Here is a 19,806-nt window from a genome sequence, read left to right on the forward strand (position 1 = left end):
TTGATGTACGGAATGAACATATATTGTTTTCATATCCCAGGGTTTTCTACCAGAGGGCAAATTCGCACGCATCCTCACTGGACCTGTGTGTCGGGATCCCGGTCCACGCAGAAGAGGCAGGCGACCCCGCAGCGAGATGCCCAAAGCCCCTGAGCTCCCGGCTGGCATGGCTCCGCTCTTCATGAACGGTGGACTCATTGGCAGCATGGACCTGGTTAGTTTACCCAATCTCCGCAATGTCCCTGGTATCCCACTCACCGGTATCATGGGCTTTCCTCATGGTTTCGCCACTGCTGTAACATCAGGAGATGATGCCAAGAATGGTCTCGGCATGTTGCCCATGATGCTCCATGGCATGGCGGCCGTGCAGCCGCCCATGTATAGCTCTCACATGAGTGGGATGATGAGTCAGTCACTTTCCACGGCGACATCCACTATGTCCACCGTAACTGCATCCACAACAGCGAGCGTGACTACGAACTCCGCAACCGTAACCTCAACCTCAAGCCCGCCGGATAGTTCGGATACTGCACTTCAGCGGGATAACACAAGCTCTCCGATGAGCACGGAGAACTGGATTAAGGAGGAAGCAAAGCAAGGAGGGGAAGAGAAAAAAGTGTCCGCTTCGGTGTCAACAGCTTCGGCCACTAGCAGCAGCAGTAGTAGTAGTTGCATCACAAGCACCGGCAGCCATTTGACCTTTAACCCCTTTCTAATCCCGGGAATGTCACATAGTCTGTTGTATCCGCATATGTTCTTGCCACCAGGCAGTATAATGGCACTACCCGCTATCCCTGCAGCAGACAGCACGGGCAGCCCTAAGAGGAAGAGGAAGAAGGTCAGAGAGGAAGGACTCATGGAGGGAAACGGGAACGTTGGTGTGCAGATGGACGGCGAGGAATCGAAGGGGGTTAAAGTCGAACAGACACCCGAACGAAAGAGCCAAGAGGGTGTAATGGAAGAAGATGGACATGATGTAAATTCAGCTCTGGTCAAAGATTCTTCTGACCATATACAAGATCCTTCTGAGGATAAAAGTACTGGAGAAAAGGAAAAAAACAAAACGGGAGAAGAACCTGAGCAAGATTGTCGAGGCCCGTGTGACGGTGGAGACTAGAATGCATCCTCACGTTTGGGCCGCAGTACTTTTGTGTGTGTCGTGTCGGTAAAAGTTTGTGTATAGGACTTTGATTATCAATGTATTGTTTATAGACCTGCCCTTGTAATTTCACTGACATCTACTCTACCTTCTGTGTGTGTGCTAAAGAAATAGACACTTGAAGCATGCAAACGCTCAGAGGTCTTGAATCCTACACAGGGGCAACATCATCATTGTTGTTAGCAGGTTCCTTTTGCATCATGGGAATGGACACTCAGAAGATTCTTTTTATTGACGGAGAATGCTCTTAGTGACCCCAAGATTAGGTGTTATTCACTGGCATCTTTCACAGATTCTCAGAAAGTGGTAGGATGTTGGTATTGTGCACAAAAAAAAGACAGCAGTCTCACTCCATAATGGTGGTTCGGATCATGCTTTTATAGTTGCATAAGACCTAGATTCATGTTTTGAAACATTTCTCAGAATAATGTAAAGAAAACGATCATCCCATTGGTAGATTACCAGCAGTGCTGCGTCTGATTCGTTCTTGATGGACCACAGTATTTTGTTCTTAGTTGCTTGCTGCTATGTATTCATTTTAGTCAAGATTTTAACCTAAATCTTTTACAAAGTTATAGATGGCATGAGTGCAACATGGTGAGTGCAATGGAAACTCAAAAAGAGCAAGGCTTGAAGTTGATGGCAAAGAACAATCCAAAACAAAATTGATTTTTCTTTTTGTTTTGTTTGTCTTAATGTTTTTGGTATCGTTTCCACATTGTCGCTTTTGATAAGGTGCCCCCGTTGCGATTCTTTTATATAGATGGTTATATGTACTTGGGGGTTCTACAAGTCCAAGGGCGAAGCATTAGTGCCATAGATGAGACTCGGTTTTAAAAGGTTTTGGTACATGGGCGTACAAAATAAAAGCCTGACGCAAAGCGTTTGTAGCAAAATTGTGAGAACTGTTTTAGTGAACTTAAAGGGATAGTCCCCTGTCATCATTTAGTCACCCTCATGTCATTCAAACATGTTTGACTGACTGGAGCACAAAAGCATAATGCTCACATTGCGCTTTTCCATACAATGAAAGCATAAAATGGCTGTCAAGCTTCAAAAATAACCATGCAACTACACTTTTCCCTCATGCGAAGCTATTGTGTGAATATAGAGCATAATTAATTTGGACTGTTTATAGTGTTTTTGTCCTTCTTGGAGCTTGATAAGACCTGGTCATTGTGCTTGTTTCACCGAAGAAAAGCAAGTCACACAGGTTTGAAAGTGAGTAAATGATGCCAGAAAGTTTTGTTTTGGGTGATATATTTCTTGACCCTGAATAAGACAAAAATATCTTTGCAAATTGCTCTCTTTTTTTGCATTCACTAAAGCCCTGTGGGTTAACAGAAAGATGTCAGACCATCTCGTTCTCATGGGTTTCATTGCTCTTGTTTTCTCTGGTTCATTTGAAAATATTGTAAAGTAAAACCTACCAAGATTTTTGAAAACCTGTAAATCTATCTAGCTGTATATTGCTCTTACTTTTGTTTACAAGGACACAATGTTATTTTTTTTCCTTGCCAGTATGTCTCATATTGGGGGGACGTGTGAAGAAAAAAAGCAGCACTAGTGAGTTGTTTTTATTATTTGAAATACTTTACACTAGTTGATAACCAGAGATGATTTAACTTGTTTTCTCCCCCAATCGCAACAGGGTCTCTCTTTTGTGGGAGTAGTCATTTTCCACCTTCTCATCTTACTCATTTTTTGTTTTCGGATGTGAAAACGTTTTTGCACAGTCTTTTTGGTGAATGTTTACCTGTAATTGTGTTCCGTCTTGTTTGTTTGTGTGTTTGTGTGGACGCATGCGCACGCTTACACATGTCACTTCTTGTACGTTTTGACCTATGTAAACCTGTACTGTATATTTCTTGTCTAAACAAAAAAAAAATCATGGTCACCTTCAAAAAACATGCTGTTGTTGCCTTGTCACACTATTTGTGACACCATAATGTAATTTATTTTGCTTTTATTTCTTTCACCTAATACGACATTTCCCTTTTCTCATCACATCTATCTTCTTGTGTTCACTTTGCAATGCCTTATTTAGCATTTTATATATGGATGTTTGTTACATCTTTATGTTGGGAAAATATATATCAAAGTACTTGTGTACAGTGTCAACATTTTGGGAAGCAGACTCAGTCATACAAATTAAAATGCAGACGCTGAAGTTGTACAGATACTGGCCTCTGTGAAGTGCTTTTCAAGTCGTAACACTTTTTAAATAAAATAACCAGGTCTATTTCCTCCCTCAACTCATTCAAAACAGTATTGCAAAGCACAAAGTCTATTTGACTTTCAAAAATGTCTCATTTTTAGTCTGAAAGCTTAGTTCTGATCTTTCTCTATTGTCCCTACACTACTGTCTCAGTAACATCTGGTGAACAAAAACCCACAGACCTCGTCTAGACCTCTGGATGATTACGTTACCCTCGCTTTTTGACATTTTAATAAGTTTGTAACTATTAAAGGCCTTCAAAACTTCAAGGAGAAGCACAGCCAGTATATGTATAACTGGAGAGTTCAGACTGTTAGGCTGAGAATACTGCATTGCTGGTTCTAAGTGTATTGATTTTATTAATGTACCGTTTGGTGGAAATATATAGTTTGAAAACCCAACAATATTATTTGAAATTTAAAAACACTCCTGTTTAATTCAATTGGAAACATGGCGTTTGAAAAGAAAGTCTCCCTGGTGCAGTATCTGGGCCCATTTGAAGATCAATGAATATCTATTCAATAACACTCCAAATAACCATTTTGGTCTTTCTTCCCCAACTGAAACGGTTTGGTAATTCATCCAAAAGTCTGATCATTTTCAAATTTTACCTGTATTTATTGTGTTTTACTGTCTCAGAGTTTTCTCGTTGTGTTTTGCAACATGTACATCAACTTTCTGTCTCCAGATTTTGGATGTTTTCCTATATTTGATTTCAACACGGATTCATTTTACTTTCCATAAAAGCTGAACTGTTCTGTAAATGGTAATTCTGACTGTATCCACGTGTAAAAATATGTCTCTGGATAATTGCTCCTGGATACTCTGAGAGCAAAAAGCCTTTCCCCTCAGCCCCCTACCTTCATTTTTCATGGATTAATCAAAGGGAGATTATTTAAGTAGCTTTGCATAATACATTTCTGATCGGGAACAAGAGAATTGGGAATTGTTGGGTACCATACGCCCTTGTCATTTGGTCATACTCTGTCTGCATTGAATATTTCCAATGCTTTAAATATGCACGTGGTAGGAGACTGGATTTTGCTTGGCCACTGTCAGTGTTTGCATGCCAGGACCTGCTAATAAGACCCAGTCTTTACTTTTGAAGCAGTTCCCATACTTAAGTGTATACAAGGCAGGCTATTATGGAGTGTTTCTTATAACAGAGCTGCTTAGCCAGACAGAATAAAATCCCGGGTCAAGTCCTTAGTGTTCAAGGCACATTAAAGCATCGTGTACAATGTAGAAATGCGCTTTCATCTCTATTGAGCCTATATTGGAAGTTCTGTTCCTCAAGATCTTGTAGAGTAATATTGAATGGATTTGATGCAACTAATAATGGTCAGTGTTCATGACAAGGAAGCACTGCAAGTTTGTGGTTACATTTGAAGCAAGTGCACTATATTGGGAAGATTACACAAGACAAAAAATTTAACATACTCTTGGTATGAAATCTGCAGCAATGCTGAGAGTTGTGGGTGTTTTTATAATTTTGTATTATTATTATTTGGGATATTTTATTTGTTTTGTTCAAATAGCTCCTGTACACCAATGTGGACCAATCATATATTTCAAACCATGGTATGTGATCTTTTATTGTGCAATAAAAGATGACTTTCAACTTTCAAGTCAATAAGTCTGATGTTAATCAGTTAGTTGTTGTATGCCAAACTTTTTTTTTAATATTAAAGTTTTTTTCTAGTTTTAATATGTAGATTTGCTGATATTCATTGTGTAGCATATAAGTTACACAAATACTTAATTACAATTATTTCTAATTAATTTATACTTTATATAAATATAAGTATTCATGGATAAATGTCACATAATACAAGATAAGTAAAGTTACAATTTAAAATAAGAGCAGTTTTGAAATTCACAAATAGTATTGCATAGACAATTTTGATTATTATATTTCGTACGAAGTGGTAATAATATAACATAAGTATGGAACAAAAGTAAAACAGCATCTATTTATATCCTTTACATTGTGTATAATATATTGGTAAACAGTGTAGGGTAGTTTAAATCCTCCATACTACCTCGCTGTCGTCTTTGTTGTTGTACTGACGCCATCTCGTCCTGTTCTCCCATTGGCTGAGAGGAGCCCGTTTTCGCGCCATTCGTATGTCTCGGCATTGTGGGATAGCATCAGGAGGTCAGCGGCTCTCCGGGTCAATTCCGTTTTACCCAAACACTTTTCTTTGGATATTAACGGATTTTACAGATTACAGCGATGCGGGGAGATGAAACTGATTCGGAGTCGGTTAAATCGGACGATGGCTCGATACGGAGGAATCTCGAGGCGCTTTGTCAAGAGCTCAATATGGACGAGGAGACGGCAGCCGAAGCGCTCCAGAACTTCAGCTCCATCTGGAACACGTACACGCTAGAGGTTCCACTTTAATTCACATTAACGTTAACGTTACCACAACAACCAGACGACCGGAACAGCTGTCATCTCACGCTCTGCCTTCAACTCACCCATGTTTTCATGCAGATATATAGTCCAAATAACCATTACCAGCTAGTAAAGCTTCCTTTACAGACCCTAACTATTCTAAGAGATTTCAACAAGTAACGTTAACGTTACGGGATTCACACTGGTGCTCTCCGTGGCGTACCATAAAATATACATTATTTACATGGCACTTCCAAGAATACTATAGTAGATGTATAAAATACCTTAGCAAAATACCATGGTACTACTAGATGAATTTCAAAGTGACAGTATTATCATCTGATTCCATTGGTTTACCATGGTATATCACCACAGTATTTTTTAATACCATATTGTGCCGTGGTAATTAAAGTACTTAAAATAATTTCACGGTCAATATCCAAAATATGTCAAAGTTATGATACCATTTTCAAAACAGAAAACGACAAACAAACAAACTTGACAGAGGCTTCTATATGTCACATGACATAAACAAAGAAAAGATGAAGTAATCTCAAGGGAATTCTGCGAAAGATAAAAAATTCAACACATTTCTTACTTTCAGATATAGAACATCTATGTATAGTAAACTTTTCTATACATGTTTACTAGTGGTGTTCATTATTCAAGCTTAACCATGTAAAGACAACATATGATTTTTTAAACTAACGTTACAGTTTATTGAACCTTCAGACAAAATAAAACGCATATGCATGTATTTTCTTTTCCTTTGTATCATATTTTATATGTTATGCTATTATGTTTAATATAGTATGATCTAGTGTGTATATTGAGCTCATAATCGATGAGAAAAAAATTAACAATATAATCAATTTGCTTATAATGAAGTTGCTTTAGTCCAGAAAATGTTAATCTTGAAATATTACTAACAATATAAAAGTTGTTTTTATGTTTACTTAATAAAAATAATAAATATTTCACAGCAGAAACACATGTGTAACATGACTTGAAGGTGGACATTAAAAGACATTTTGCATGCTAAAAAAATTTGAAGCATCAATTGGTAATTTAGAGGTCTTAAACATACATGGATTAAAAATGATACTGATACGTTAGGTTTTATGGGGTTAATTGAGCTGTACAACATATATAGCCTACCTTAATTCTTTCATGTGTTTGGTTGTCTCAGGGTGATGTCGTGCACTGGCTGGCCTGTTCTCTGTATGTTGCCTGTAGGAAGAGCTCTATCCCTACAGTGGGACGGGGCGTGATGGAGGGCAACTGTGTTTCCCTTACGAGGATCCTGCGCTCAGCCAAGCTCAGGTAAGGACCTCAAACAGGGATGGACAGGTGTCTGTGGGATGGACGTCATCTGTCGTAATTTCAGTTTATATAATGCAAAAGTTTTAGTTGTATTATTCTTAATGACTGTGGTAAACTATTCCAATATTTGCTCCCTATCACAGATAATGCTTTCTGACCAAAAGATGTTTGTTTATGGCACTTCATAATCCCCTCTAATGACAGACCTGGTACCAATATGACCTCTGTTTTATGCCAGACCTTATAAATAAAACGCGCATAATTGATATTTTCAAAATTTTCAAAACTCAATAAATTGTGTTTTGTTTTTTATAGAATTTTGCAGTAATGAAATGAGAGTTTTTTTTTTCTCAAACATTTGTATCGCCTTCTCATACAGTGTTTCTATTAACTTTAGAGTTGTGTCACCTGTGAATGACCAACTATTGAAACAATTCTGGATATGTGAAAAAATCATTGAATGTAAATACAACCTTGCAGCACCGACTGTCAAGAATGGCCTAATGTACTTAAAATTCTTTAAATAAAATTTTACAAAATTAGACAGCTTTGAGAGTCGAATCCAAAGTAACCCCAAGATACGTAAACTCTTTAACAACTTCAAGCTCCTCCCCTCTCAGGAATACATTTGAATGTGTCATCTCTACTAACTGTTTTGAAAATATCATACACACAGTTTATTTTTTGTGTTCAATAATAAACCTGTCCTGGTAACCCAATCCTGAATATCGGTCATAACAGAAGTCAAGTCCATAGACGTCCTTTGCTTTGGAGTTTTTTAATGCATCAATAATATTTGCTACTTCTAATTCAATTATTTCATCTATTTGAAAAATATGTTGATCAAATGTATATGTCTGTAAGTACTGTCTTTTATAGTAAAAAGCTGGGTTAGTTCATCATCTGAATTTATAAAATGTGCATTAAAATTATTAGCTGTAGTTCAAGAATCCTTTACTAAAATGTTGTTATATTTAAGTTCAAAACTTTTATCCTTGTTCTTTTGTTTTTTCAGCTAATTTATTAATGGTTTTCCAGATTTTTTTTCCCATCCTTTTTGACCCCTCAATAATGTTTATTGAAAAACTGGCTTTGGCCTTTCGTAAAGTCTGTATTACTTTATTCCTCATAGAAGTATATTTATATCGATTAGTTAAAAAACCTGAATTCAACAATTTTTTAAGGAGCTGATCTCTATCCTTCATCAATTTCCTACATTCATTGTTAACCCAGGGCAACGTATTCCCTTTTATTTTTGTTAACCGTCCCCTTCTAGTAAACAACTCAAACATTTCTTTACCTTTTCCCAAAAAAATAATCACAGCCTCTCTCTGTTTTCGCTTTGCAGGACTTCACTCCAATCAATCTCTTTTAAAGCTATTTAAAAGCGTTATTAGATTTTGTTTCTGGTTTTTAGGGACTAAATCACAATATGCAGCGGTTTTAAATTAATTTAAAAAACGTTGCTTTGTTAGTTTTCTTGAAAAAAATTACATTATGATCAGACAGCCCTGTCAAAAGGTTATAATGCTTTCAAATTCTTTCAGGTTTATTTGTATAGATCTATTCTATTTTTAGAGCGAGGGGTTATTCTAGTTGGCTTATCTATCAGTTATGTAAAGTTAAAATAGTCCAAAATCTGTTTTACATTTTTTCTTTTTCTAAATGATAATTACTTCCTTTTTATTTTAAATAAATGTAGGTGTGTATGTTAAGATGTGAATGTTGTGTTATGTCTTTCTTCTAGTTTAATCCAGTTCTTCAGCAAGATGAAGAAATGGTCGGACATGTCGAACCTCTCTCAGGATTTCCGTAGCCGCATAGGTCGACTAGAGCGCAATTTCGAAGTGTCGACAGTGATTTTCCGGAAGTTTGAGCCAATATTTCTGGACATGTTTCAAAATCCTCAGGGTGAACCTCCTCGCCTGCCTAGAAGCCGCAAACACCGGTAAAACAGCCTTCCTTTTATCGACTTTCTCAGCTTTCTTTTGAAAAAGAAAATGGTTACAAATATATTTCTTTCTGTGTAGGCGTCTTCCATGCCACATCAGTGACGTCTTCAAGTTCTGTTGGACTCTCTTTGTGTATACAAAAGGTAAGCTAACTGAAATAAGCCTTCCCTGTTTAAACCATAGACCGTCATTACACTTTAGATAAATAATGCTATTAACAACATAAAATAAATCAGTTCATTAATTCACAGTAATAATGAATGCATAATTTGTGTGGTTTTAGCATCAAACAAAACCCTATGCATGAAGTCTCTTCTGCTCTGCAAGGCTGCATTAAAATGACAGAATATTGAAAAAATATTTTAAAATGCAGTTTATTCTTGTGATGCAAAGCTGAATTTTCAGCATCTTTACTCCAGTCTTCAGTGTCACATAATCCTTCAGAAATCATTCTGATGATTTGCTGCTCAAGAAACATTTCGGGAGCACTTTATTTTAAAATCCTGTTTCGCATGAACGTACTTATTGTATTAATGACACCAACTGGGTAATAACTAGGTATTAGCCTTGAACCTACCCCTAAACCTTAGTTACCTTTCACTAATCGGTTCTTTTGTGGGTAAGTACACTGTAAGTACATTGAAAGTGCACATACTGTAAAATAAAGTGCAACCAACATTTATTATTTATTGTCAATGCAGAATACAGTTGTATTTTAATGGAGTACTTGCTGAATAGCAGCATTAATTTCTTTTAAAACAATCTTACTGACCCCAAACTTTTAAACAGTAGTGTATTTTAATCTATGTACAGATTTGGCCAAAACTTTCTTGCTGACTTATCTGAACGTTATAGTAAACTTAATGACATAATTTCTACTTTATTCCAGGTAATTTCTGCATGATTGGAGATGACCTGGTGAACTCCTATCACCTCCTGCTCTGCTGTCTGGACCTGGTGTTTTGCAACGCTCTCATGTGCTCCAACAGGAAAGATCTCATCAATCAACACTTCAGAGGTAAAGTTCCCTTCACCTTGCTGTGAGAGAATATGTTTCCTTGATTGATTGTTTACAAATCATTATCCTTAAAAAGGCAGACAGAGATAAGTGAGCCCATTGCTTGCGTTAGAGGAGTTACTAGCCAAGGTAGTGCACTTAGTTTTGAGACATTTCTAATTGATAAAGTTAATGTGCTGTTGACTGAATAGGTGAAGTTGTAATGCATTTAAAATTGTACAACTTATTATAACTACTAATTAATGACTGTATTAAATGTTCTGAGCTCTGTTTTTTTCCTGTATTACCTGTTGAAGTAGGAAGTTGTGGCAAGCAACAGAACATATCAAAGTTCTTCTCCCCTAATAGCTTTTAGTTTATGTAAATAATAATGCACTTAACAGTTTCAGTCCACTTCATTTAGTCAACTTTGAGTACACACACTAGCATACAGATGCCACAAGTTAGAACTAAAACGTGAACTAAAAACTTGAGTTTCATTTCAGGTAATCTTTTAAGATCACCTGAAATGAAACTCAAGTTATAATCAGATTTTCAGGAGCTATTTGTTTCTATCACACATAATTTGGGGCTCTTGCATTAAATAGATTCCTAACTGACACATAGTGGTTTAAAACCTTTTACAACACTCTACAACAATCCTGAATGAATCTCTTACACCAATTACTGTATTGTTTTTATCAGATTCGATTACAGGTTGATTTGTATCTGTGACAAATAAACATGTAAATGCTTCGTTGAGAGTCTGTTGCTCACTTTGTGTAGGACTGCCAAAAGACACAGAAAACTTGGAGGAGATGCCCTGTGTCATTGACAAGTTGTGTGAACTGCATGATGGTTTGGTGGTGGAGGCCAAAGGCATAAAGGAGCACTACTTCAAACCCTACATAAAGACACTGTTTGAGAAAAAAGTGAGGAATACGCACTTTTACAATCAATCTACACTGCTAGAACAACACAATTGCTGGTTTGCAGCTTGGTCAGGCTTCCCACAATCTCAAATTATTCCTTTTATTTTTTGTCAGATATTAAAAGGTGATGCTGACACTCTAACTGAATTACTGGACACCCCAAATTTCCAAGACAACAAGTAAGCATATGCCATGAAATTTATTTAAACAAAATGCATATGAACAAAATTGAATGCCTTTTTTCAGTATGCACCTGTATATTAATCTATTTGTCTTTTCAGTAAAGCCATAAATCGTGAGTATGAGGAATATGTTTTGACTGTGGGGGATTTTGACGAGCGAGTGTTTTTGGGGGCCGATGCAGATGAGGAGATCGGCACACCTCGCAAAACCCCCGCTGAACCTCCGTCAGGTCAACTATCTGCCCGCATGCAGGTGGAGAACAACCTTCAGCAGCACTTTGAAAAGGTACTGAAGCTTTCTATCTCTGTTGCTACATTACAGTAACATTTAACATCCTGATTGTCAAACTTAGTGTACATATTTAGTAATTGATATTTAATCTAAGTTTGGGGTTGTGAGATCTCACCAAGGCTGCATTTATTCGATAAAAATACAGTTTTACAGTATATATTGTAGAATGTAATTAATTCCTGTGATGGCAATTCTGTTTTTTTTTTTAGCATCATTAGTCCAGTCTTCTGTGCCACATGATCCTTCAGAAATCATTCTAATGTGCTGATTTTGTGCACAAGAAGCATTTCTTATTATTATCATCTATATTATATCCTTTAAAAAAACATTTTGACCCCAAACCTTTGAATGCTGGTGTATGTCGTTTGACTTATCCTGCTGTGTTTTTGTGTAGACACGGTCCCTTGCTCCCTCTACACCTCTAACGGGTCGACGGTATTTGAAGGAGAAAGAGGTGCTGGTCACCCCCGTTTCCTCAGCCACCCAAAGTGTGAGCCGACTGCAGAGCATGGTGTCCGGCCTACGAAACGCACCAAGCGATGCTCTGGTCCAAATCTTTAAGCAAGTATCAAAGCCAAAACCAAACCATGCACAAATAGTTAGATTTTTGAAATAAGACATGGATGTTCATCTGAGCATGCATAACCCATCATGATGGCCCTCAGGCTTCAGTCTGTTTACTTATAGAGATTTTGTTTTATTTTCACCATAATTCTATAGTTCCTGCTCTCGAAATCCCACTGAATCCATTCTGAACCGAGTGAAGACCATGGGAGAGATGTTTAAACAGGCCTACACCAAACCCACGGATGACCTGCCAGGAGCACATATGGGTCAGACATGCTGCACATAAAAAAAAAGTTAACTGTTATGAAAAACCTCACATTTTATCATATAACTGAGTGCAGGTTTTTGTGTGTAGATTTCGCAGAGAATCGTCTGAAGCTGGCAGAGATCTTGTACTTCAAGATCCTGGAGAATATCATGACTCTGGAGATGAAGAGATTACAGGGCAAAGATATGGCGGTAAGTCTCCATGCCTGGGAAATAATATAAATATGCTTGTAAATTTTAACTCTTCACTTCACAGTTTATATCACCAAACAGTAAGAGGAAAACAGATTTTGCCAAATATTATTTAAATGTTTTTTATCTACAGCTCTCACGGTCTGCTTTTGTGTGAGATTGTCACCTCTTCCTCTCTCCTCCTGATCTCTATCAGGTCCTGTTAGAGCAGGAGGTGCTCCATTGCTCTCTGTTGGCGTGCTGTCTGGAGGTGGTGCTGTTTGCGTACAGCTCTCAAAGAACCTTCCCATGGATACTGGAAATCTTACAGATCCCACCTTTCTACTTTTACAAGGTACTGAACGGTGTCAGCTAGGATCGTAGTTGATCCGTACAGACCAGGCCCCATCATTCAGCACGCATGTTAACGCGTATTAATTGCAAAGTTCAACCATCATGGAGTAAAAGTTTATCATTTGCACATGTTTTGTCTTGCCAGTTTACACATTCAAGTTATTTAAAACCATTCCAGTGCAAGAATAGGCGAAAGAGAACTTAATTACCTTAATACTCGTGCACTATTGTATGTGCGCGAACACCAAATTGATTCCTCTTTCACATGTCCTTGCGCTTGAACAGAAATCTGCACACTAAATTATGTCAAAATACTCATCTCTGCAAGTATTCTTGTAAACAGTCTGTTATATCTTAAGTGACCGTAAACAGCTGAGAAAGAAATCTGATGTGTATCATATTGGATCCGTGCATTAGGTCTTAAAGGGATACTCCACCGGTTTTTCATATTAAACTGTTATTCCCTTAACTAAGACGAGTTGATACATACCTCTCTCGTCTCAGTGCGTGCACTAAATCGCTCTGTCTTGCGGAGAAACTTTGTTAGCACTTAGCTTAGCCCAGTTCATTCAATAGGATCCAAGCAGAGAAGCGACCAAACACCTCCACGTTTCCCCTATTTAAATACAGTTACTAGAGTAGTGTAACTCGACCTCTCCTCCTCCCTCACATTTCCGTCAATAGAACCAATGGCAGCGGGGGGAGAGGATTTTTCACGAGTGATGATATTACTGCGCCGAGTCGAAGTGCTCCCAAGCACTTGCTATGGTATTCCGCCATACAATATAGTTATCCATTTTACACGCTTAGAAAAGCGTGTCGAAGTTGGTCTTGGTCGAGTTACACTACTCTAGTAACTGTATTTAAAAACGTGGAGGTGTTTGGTCGCTTCTCTGCTTGGATCCTATTGAATGAACTGGGCTAAGCTAAGTGATAACAAAGTTTCGCCGCAAGACAGAGCGATTTAGTGCACGCACTGAGAAGAGAGAGGTATGCATCAACTCGTCTTAGTTAAGTGAATAACATAGTTTAATATGAAAAACCGGTGGAGTATCAATTTAAAGTGACAGCAGCCTATAAATACCTGCTGCTGTCTGTGTCATTAATGTTAATCAATCAACAAAAGACAGCTTTAATCTATATTTAATTCATACTGTTGACACTATAGTGTTATTATACATTTAGGCTTAACTTCTGAATACTATTTAGACTGTACATTATTTGTAACTTTGTCATATTGTGTTTATCTATGCTTCTAATTAGTGTACAGGCATTAGTTTTGTGTATTAGTTTTGTTCTTTCCGATCCGATCTGTGACTCAAAAACTATAATATGATCTGAACCATGAGTTTTGTGATCCGATTAACCACTAGTGTCAGCTCATATTATCTGCTTTCAGAGACACTTCAGTTTTAGGGTATGGTTTTTATCCTTGTTAGAGTTTTTAGTGTACTATTGCATCACATTGCAGTGTAGATGTGTCTCTGAAGATCACAACAAACTGTTAAGTGCTTTTAAAGAAAACTGAAACACAAAGTAAATGTTCATGATGTGTTTGTGAAGGTGATTGAGGTGTTCATCCGCTCTGAGGAGGGTTTGTCCCGAGACATGGTGAAGCATTTGAACAGTATCGAGGAGCAGGTGCTAGAAAGCAAAGCCTGGACTAGAGGCTCTGCCCTGTGGAACGCGCTTAACAAATCTAACAATAAAATCCCTACTGTGGAAGAGGTATACACACACACTCACAAACTGCTTTGTTGGGAGAACAGATTGTATAAGCGTCATGGGGGTCATTTATATAACAGATATTTTCTACTTTGTGTGTGTTTCTTAGGTAAATTTTTCCAATAGTTTTGACACAGGCAACAATGCAGGCGGTCCCACACACCTGCCGTTGGTAGCGCTATCCCCCATCATCCATCCTCGCATCAGAGAGGTCCGCACAGGCCTGGGCTCCAGCGCACGCAAAGGTACTATACGTCTCAAAATGAGGCTGCCCTCTATGATGCTTGGCTTTAAGACCCTATAAATGTTTATAATTGAAGGGGATATTCTAGAGAGCATTTGATTGACCAAAATATCTTGATTATGAACATATTTGGTCCATTTACAATTTTAAAATGCATATATAAATTTTTGGTATTTATTCTATATTTATTATTTTTATATTATTCATTTAAATTGTTTCCCCCTAAGCATACACGACCTCAAAACTAACCGACTTAAAACCACAAAAAAGATTGGCTTAGATTGGCTTTAATTATTTCTTTGAATATTGAATCAGATGTACTAATTTGAATAATACTTTTGTCCTTTCTCTTAGACGTCCCTCAATCTCCCCTCTCTCTCCACGAACGCTACAGCTCTCCAGCGGCTGGCAGCGCTAAGAGACGCTTGTTTGGAGAGGACGCTCCACCACAGTCCCCAGTGAAAAGAATCTCAGTCACTCCCATCAAAATCATCCCCAACTCCATGGAAAACAACCAGAACACCACCGCCACAACGACTGTCATCTCCATGGCAACTATAAGCGGCCAGCAGCTCACTATTCCACTGCCAAGTACCACTCTTATTTTTTTTCAACCTCTCATAGCAAGCAAAACATTTCCCAAAAAGATGCTTGTTCGATTTTGTTGTTGATGTGCTGGTGTTCCGTATCCTTTAGTGATGAAAAATGAGATGGGCGGCATCACAGTCATCCAACTTCAGGCCAATGAGATGAACCCTCTCACGGGCCATGTCTTACTGACTGCCTCTCCTAGCCGAAGCGCAGCTCCGGTCGCCAGCTCCGACACACAGCCTCTGGTAACCAGCAAACCCCGCCGCACTGGATCCCTCGCGCTATTCTTCAGGAAGGTGAGGAAGAGTGTTTTTTGCTGACTTACACCATCTGTGCTTTTTGAACGAAGGTCTTTTTTTAGCTGAAGTGTATAATTCTGTTGCTCGTTCTTTCAGGTGTATCATTTAGCCAGCGTGCGTCTGCGAGACCTGTGTCTGAAGCTGGATATCTCCTCAGAGCTGCGAGGGAAGATCTGGACGTGTTTCGAGCATTTTCTGCTGCACTGCACTGACCTGATGAAGGACAGACACCTGGACCAGCTGCTGCTCTGTGCCGTCTACATTATATCGAAGGTACATCTTTTAGATGCAGAGCTAGAAATGTCTTTCATGCCGACCATGGGTGCAATTATTTGATCAAAAATACAGTATAGACTGTAATATTTTGAAATATTATTACAATTTAAAAGAACGGTTTTCTATTTTAATATATTTGAAAATGTAATTCATTCCTGTGATGCAAAGCTGAATTTTCAGCATCATTACTCCAGTCTTCAGTGTCACATGATCCTTCAGAAATCATTCTAATATGCTGATTTGCTGCTCAAGAAACATTTATAATTATCAATGTTGAAAACAGTTGTGCAGCTTTTGTGGAAACTGATAATTTGTTTTCCTCAGGATTTTTTTATGAATAGAAAGTTCAAAAGAACAACATTCATTTGAAATATAAATCTTTTGTAACATTGTAAATGTCTTTACTGTAACATTTTATCAGATAAATGCATCTTTGCTGAATAAATGTTTTCAGTTAAAAAAAAATCTTGACCCCAAATATATATTACTGAAGTATTCTCTAATCATCAGATGGGAATATAATATCAAACATTTTCACTTAAATTTTCTTTTTTAATTCACTTTCTTCTTCTGCAGATTACAAAAGAAGAGCACACTTTTCAGGACATTATGAAATGCTACCGAACCCAACCTCAGGCCCACAGTCACGTGAGTATCAACAGTCTTGGTCTTTCCAAACCTGCGATGTGGAATTGCACATAAATATTATAGATAAAGGTACAAGATGGCTGCGTGCCCCAGCTTCCTGATGTCAAAAAGCTTGGAATTTGAGCTGTGATGAGAGTACATATGAGGCATCCACAACATCCTGTTTGTAGGTGTACCGCAGTGTTTTACTGAAGAGGCATCCCAGAGAGCAGCAGGCAGATGAGAACATGGAAGTGGATCCACCAGCAGAACAGTGTAAGAATGATGTAGACAAAGTCCCAGATGTCTCTTTTGTCTTTTTTTTAAGCACAATATTACACTAATGTTCAAAATTAATATTGATCAAAAGTAACCGTAAATACATTTATATTCAGAATATTTCAATTTCAAATAAATGTTTTTTTTTAACTTTCTATTCATCAAATAATCCTGAAAAAAATGAATCATGTTTTTGATAATAAACATTAATAATAAGAAGAAATGTTTTTTGAGCATCAAATCAGCATATTAGAATGATTTCTGAAGGATCATGTGACACTGAAGACTGGAGTAATGATGCTGAAAATTCAGCTTTGATCACAGGAATAAATTACATTTCAAAATGTATTAAAATACGAAACCTGTATTTTAAATTGTAATATTTCACATTCTCACTGTTTTTACCATATATTAATCAAATAAATGCCTTTGTGAGCATAAGAGACTTCTTTCAAAAACACAAAAAATCTTTCTGACCCCAAACCTTTGAATGGTTGTGTATGTATGTTTTTAATTCTGGTTATGTTTGCAGCCAATGAGAGGATGGAACAGGCTGACAGCGAATCAGAGGACAGAGGAGACCTCATCCAGTTCTATAACTCTGTTTATGTGTTAAAGATGAAATCATTCGCTCTCAAATATGCACATTCCACGCTTGATAACAAGGTTGGTGAATTATTTTGATTCCTTTTGAAAATCATGTCTTTAATATATTTTTTAGACAGTTAGGAAACGTGCATTTCACTCTTCCTCTCTGTTTCTCTATAAAGATGGAGGCTCCTCCATTATCTCCATTCCCATCGGTTCGGGCTCAGCCTCTCTCTCCTCGCCGTGTGTCTCAGAGACACTCCATCTTTGTCTCTCCTCATAAAAACGGCTCGAGTCTCACCCCCAGTGCCTACACGTACAAGTTCACTGGCAGCCCATCAAAGGTTGGTCACAACGCACATCAACAGCAACAATTCCCTTAAAGGGATATTTCATGAAAATTTTTTAATTGCCATAATTTATTCATCCTAATGTCGTTCCAAACCTGTATGCTTGCCTTTCGATCACAAGGAAGATAATTTGAGAAATGTCCATAGAATGAAATACAATGCAACTGGGTACTACTAATATAGTCTCTGTAACTGATTATTACAGTTAAAAATTAGTTAGTTTCATCACTATCCTTTTATTTTTTTATTTTTTGCAAACTCCTAATGACCTCCATAAAATAGATATAGATAGATTGAGGTTTTTCAGTTATGGCTGTGGTTAAAGCCTTCTACTTTCTCTTCAGGAGCTGAGTGACATAAACCAGATGATCCGTCAGGGTGGGGTGAGCAAAAAGCGGGCGTTCACAATGGATGGCGATGAGACCGAGTCTCCATCTAAATGCCTCCGGCAGGAGAACGACGACGTGCTGCTCAAACGCCTGCAGGATGTGGTCAGTGAGAGAGCAAGTCTCTGACCTGTGGGACGCCCAGTCTCATTATAGACCCAAGAAAAAGCCAAAAACTCTTCCTATGTGCTGCTCAACGACTCCAGGATGTAGAGAGGGATGCGACAACAATCAGTCTCTTATCAGTTTAGAATCGAGCGCATTAATTGTCACAGAACAACAACAAAGCCAAAAACCATCACAGCTCATGTGTCTTGACTGATTTTTGATCAACCCCATGTGGGGTTTACTAGAACACCACGTTTTCTGAAGATCAGGGAGATCAGTACAAATTTAAATGATTTGTATTGAATCTAAGAAACATGTATCACGTTTTTTCACGATTCGCAACATCCTTTCATTATGAATTGTTTCTTTATTACAGAGATATTCTGTAGCTTTTGCTTTCTCAATCAAGTCACGTGACCATCGTTTTTGCAGTGGACGAGACGGTCTCAAGTATGTAAAGAATCTCCCAGTCGTTTATATTCCCTCATATTCTGTAGCAATATGAAAGGAACATTTTATATTAGTGATTTTTTTAAATTTTATTCAAATTATATAATGTCACAATGTACATGGCAATTCAACCTCGCTTTTGTGTGAGCGTGAATTTGAGCGTGTGTGTGGTGAACAAACACAAAGGTCATTTTAAAGTTTTGCAACTCTCCTGCAAATGCTCTGTGCAGCTCTATATTCAGATGTGTGGTATCTACACCTCTCCATTAATTATGTATTATGCCTTTTAAGGTTCAATCATTTTCTCTTATTAGTACAGTTTGTTTGTTTTCCGAAATGGTCATGTTTACAGTTATTTTTAACATTTAGATGTTAAATTTGTTGATGTATTTTTTTCATTGTCGTGTGTGTGTGTGTGTGTGTGTGTGTGTGTGTGTGTGTGTGTGTGTGTGTGTGTGTGTGTGTGTGTGTGTGTGTGTGTGTGTGTGTGTGTGTGTGTGTGTGTGTGTGTGTGGTGTACAATAACTTAACACTTTTTTTTTAACAGTGCTGTTATAATTGTGTTATTTGTTTCTGCTCATGTTTTTCAGTCAAGTAACTTTTATTGGTCACATGCCAAAAATGAGTAGTGAAATGCTTTTTGTCCCTTCAAATCATGTGACCTGTCTAGTGCTATAGCAAGCTGTATCTGTATTTCTCAGTATTGACCGTTAATTTGGAATTGACATTTCAATTCTTGTAGAAACCTTGTTTATTTTATCCATTTATGTTCTTTTGCCTTCATCTAACTCGATGTCCAACACTGTTGATCTCTTTGCAGTTGGTGCTTTGTATTGTAGCTTTGGAATATCCTCTAAAATATCTGCTTATACATCCTCCATATTTTAAGTTTAGAAATAATTCTTCACACTCTACGTTTTCCTCCAAAAAACATGTTTTTTTTTCAGTGACTGTCTGTAATTTATTTTAATTGTATTTGTTGGTTTGACCAATCAGCTGTTGGTCTGTTCTACAGTCAGTGCCTTAGCATGTACATAACAATAAAACATGTTTTATCAATTCCCAAAA

At 37.6% G+C, this 19,806-nt stretch overlaps 2 protein-coding genes across 4 annotated transcripts in view; both read left to right on the top strand.

The window, feature by feature from the left end:
* Positions 1-5,010, top strand: part of chd6 (chromodomain helicase DNA binding protein 6) — a 39,525-nt gene extending 34,515 nt beyond the window's left edge. For all 3 annotated transcript variants that reach the window (XM_077197868.1, XM_077197869.1, XM_077197867.1), the window contains exon 38: positions 41-5,010. In XM_077197868.1, the coding sequence (XP_077053983.1) occupies positions 41-1,117 (1,077 nt within the window). In that variant the 3' untranslated portion in view covers positions 1,118-5,010. The remainder of the gene's footprint in view (positions 1-40) is intronic.
* A 488-nt stretch (positions 5,011-5,498) lies between these two features.
* Positions 5,499-19,806, top strand: rbl1 (retinoblastoma-like 1 (p107)). Its single transcript, XM_077197870.1, has 22 exons — positions 5,499-5,772; positions 6,968-7,101; positions 8,849-9,049; positions 9,132-9,196; positions 9,943-10,071; positions 10,837-10,982; positions 11,097-11,161; positions 11,264-11,450; positions 11,851-12,017; positions 12,177-12,289; positions 12,379-12,482; positions 12,679-12,816; positions 14,379-14,543; positions 14,650-14,785; positions 15,139-15,375; positions 15,481-15,671; positions 15,771-15,947; positions 16,527-16,598; positions 16,769-16,853; positions 17,389-17,522; positions 17,627-17,788; positions 18,139-19,806. The coding sequence occupies exons 1-22, from the start codon at positions 5,614-5,616 to the stop codon at positions 18,307-18,309; spliced, it is 3,138 nt and encodes a 1,045-aa protein (XP_077053985.1). The 5' UTR covers positions 5,499-5,613; the 3' UTR covers positions 18,310-19,806.

This window comes from Siphateles boraxobius, unplaced genomic scaffold (genome assembly GCF_051911475.1).
Source record: "Siphateles boraxobius isolate OS27281-9 unplaced genomic scaffold, OSU_SipBor_1 41, whole genome shotgun sequence".
Taxonomy (NCBI): Eukaryota; Metazoa; Chordata; class Actinopteri; order Cypriniformes; family Leuciscidae; genus Siphateles; species Siphateles boraxobius.